The sequence below is a fragment of the Strix aluco genome, chromosome 2 (genome assembly GCF_031877795.1).
Source record: "Strix aluco isolate bStrAlu1 chromosome 2, bStrAlu1.hap1, whole genome shotgun sequence".
Taxonomy (NCBI): Eukaryota; Metazoa; Chordata; class Aves; order Strigiformes; family Strigidae; genus Strix; species Strix aluco.
Window position 1 is genome coordinate 137094304 of NC_133932.1, and position 2529 is coordinate 137096832.

General features: G+C 59.4%; 1 protein-coding gene across 1 annotated transcript in view; it reads right to left on the reverse strand.

Annotated features, from left to right (window-relative positions):
* Positions 1 to 1636: 1636 nt before the first annotated feature.
* The window catches only part of ARAP1 (ArfGAP with RhoGAP domain, ankyrin repeat and PH domain 1), a 28859-nt gene continuing 27966 nt past the window's right edge, over positions 1637 to 2529 (reverse strand). The window contains exons 24-26 of the mRNA XM_074816758.1: positions 2413 to 2513; positions 1969 to 2071; positions 1637 to 1705 (exon numbers count right to left, since the gene is read on the reverse strand). Coding sequence (XP_074672859.1) covers positions 1637 to 1705; positions 1969 to 2071; positions 2413 to 2513 — 273 coding nt within the window. The remainder of the gene's footprint in view (positions 1706 to 1968; positions 2072 to 2412; positions 2514 to 2529) is intronic.

Here is a 2529-nt window from a genome sequence, read left to right on the forward strand (position 1 = left end):
GAGATGAGGATTTCTACCACACCCCCTCGGTGTTTGCAAGCCTCCCGGAATTTCTGACCTCCTCTACGGTGGAAAGTTTTCTCCATACACCCAGCGTGAATGTCTGTGCTTGCCTGAGCACCCCCCTGTGCTGCTCCAAGGGTTACTCACAGCCCCCCCAGCCCCATGCTGCAACCCAACAGCACCCCCCAAGTTCTCCAACACCCGCCCAGCTCCGAGGCCACCTCCGCCTCCTCCGCACGCTGCCCTGCACCCACCCAGGTGCCGGTGCTGAGCCCGGCTGCCGGAGCCCCGCAGGGTGGGCAGACGGGGCTGCCAGACCCAAGCCACGGGGCAGGAGCGAGACCCTGGGGATGGCCAACGAGATCCACCAAAGAAACCTTCTCCGGGTGCATCCAAAGGGCACACCTCACCCCCCACCTCCCAGCAGAAGGTCCCGGGAGGATCCGACGCGGCGCCTCCTACAACTCCCCCTCTCATTTCTCTGCGCGATTCAGTGTTCGACGCCGCAAACACCCTTTTAGCGGAGTTCAGGGCAGGCCCCGCTGCCGCTGACACGGGCTGGGTATCTTTATTTCTTGTCAGGAAGATGAAGCGCTGCCGGCGTTTCAAAGGCATCGTTACAGCTCCGTGCCCCCGTAGCAGCATTTGCAGCGTGAATATGAAACAAGCCTTGCTTTCGACTTCTGCCGAGCCTCCTTAGCTACGGGATTGAATTTTCTGAGCTCTGAATAGCCGGGCATTGTCCTCGAGTGCTCATTGTGCAGGATACTAATTCCGCCACTAATGTAGATGTATTTGCTGATACACAGCAATTTGCTCTGTGGATACTTTCCCCACAAAAGGGCTCGGCATCGCTGCCGCCCTGCGCTCAGAGCCGCCACTTCCAAAGAGCAATCGGCTCCTTCGCGTTTCGTACCCTGGCAGCTCAGCCCAGCACCCCAAAATGGTCCCAGGGACCGAGCCCCGCTCTGCTTTCCTCCTTCCAGGGTTCCCTTACACCTCTTTCATGCATCTCCCTGCGCGCATCCACCGCCCTGTGCGCCCTGAATAAACCCCAGGCAAGGAGGAGGTGGGGAGGGTGGATGCTGGGTGCTACCGGCAGTGCTGAGGGGGGTGCTGGGGGTGCTTGGGGACAGTCCCCGCCGTCAAGGAGAGCAGAGCATTGCGTCTGGGGGCTCCACGCGGGTCAATTTGCAGCCCTGGATTTTGCTCCTGCGCTGAAATACATCCACCCCCCCCCCCCCCCAGCTTGGGCGCGCTCGGGCAAGCTGGGGAGAAACCCAGGGCAGGCGGTAGCTGTGATGTGCCTCCCCCACACCCCCCTGCACATCCCACTGCCCCCCAAATCTGCCTTTTGGCGGCCTGAGCCCCCACACCAGGGCAAGAGGGAGGAATATGGGGAAAAAACATTGTTTTTGTGTGATGGGAGCGCGAGCCCTGCCGCTGGGATGGATCTGGCCCAACGGGACGTGGCCGATACCGTCGCTATTCCCACCAAGGGGAGTGCTGGTCCTGTCGTGCCTCTAGAAATGTCTGCGAGAAAGTTCAATTTCAGCAGTTTGAGGGTTTTTTTTTTCCCCTCGCTGATATTTCTGCTGTTTACCCCGGCACGCTCGAAAACCCGAGGAGTCTTTCAGGGCGGGAAGAAAACGAGAAAACGGCAAGATGGAGAAACGCTCTTCCATTTGCACTGACATTTATCCTGGGAACAGAAAAAGAACAGAAAACAACACCCAGAGGAACCCGGAGCCTTGTTTTTATCACAAGGTCGGTACAAGCTGTTCTCAAAAAAAAAAAAAAAAAGAAATCCTCAGTGATTGAGAAAATGATTTCCCACGTCTGCAGGTACAACAACTCTACCGTGGCGTGGGCAGAGCAGGGAGAAAACCCCCCCTCGGGTGTTTTGGGGCAGGAATGGGGGTCCCAGGGAGCTTGTTTGGGGGTTCTGGGGGTGCAGCATCCCACCAGTCCCCGCGGCGGGGAAGATGCTGCAGGGAGAGGTGGGATGCGACGCCGGTTTCCGCCGGTGCCCACCCACCTCATCCCGTGCTGAAGCCGGTTGCTGTCCCTAAAAGCAACCAGGAGCCAAGGAATGGGGGGACACACACACTGTTTGGGGGGGCTCTGGGCATCTCCCGCCCCATCAGCTCGGGGCCGGCAGCCGAGGAAGCGGCTGATGGAAAGATCCTCTGATCCATTGGTGGGAGCAGCATTCTGGGGGGGCTCTGACCAGCGCCCCAGTCATGGCCAGCAGCCCTGTGCCCCTCCCAGTAACCCCCTAGTAAACATCCCACCTTTATTTTTAATTTTTTTCCCCATTTTTTGCGGTCATTCTGTTCCTCAGCAGCAGAAATGAGAACAGATGGCCACGCTGGCTGGGCCGTCCAGAATTACCACCACATTTCCCACCGCCCGCCCTGGGCCCGGGTCTGGTTCAGGGCCGCTTGCCGGGCCTGCGCCAGGGTTCTGTGGCCACGGGAGAGGCTCTGGGATGGCCCATGGCTGCGGTGCTGGGATCCAGGCCGG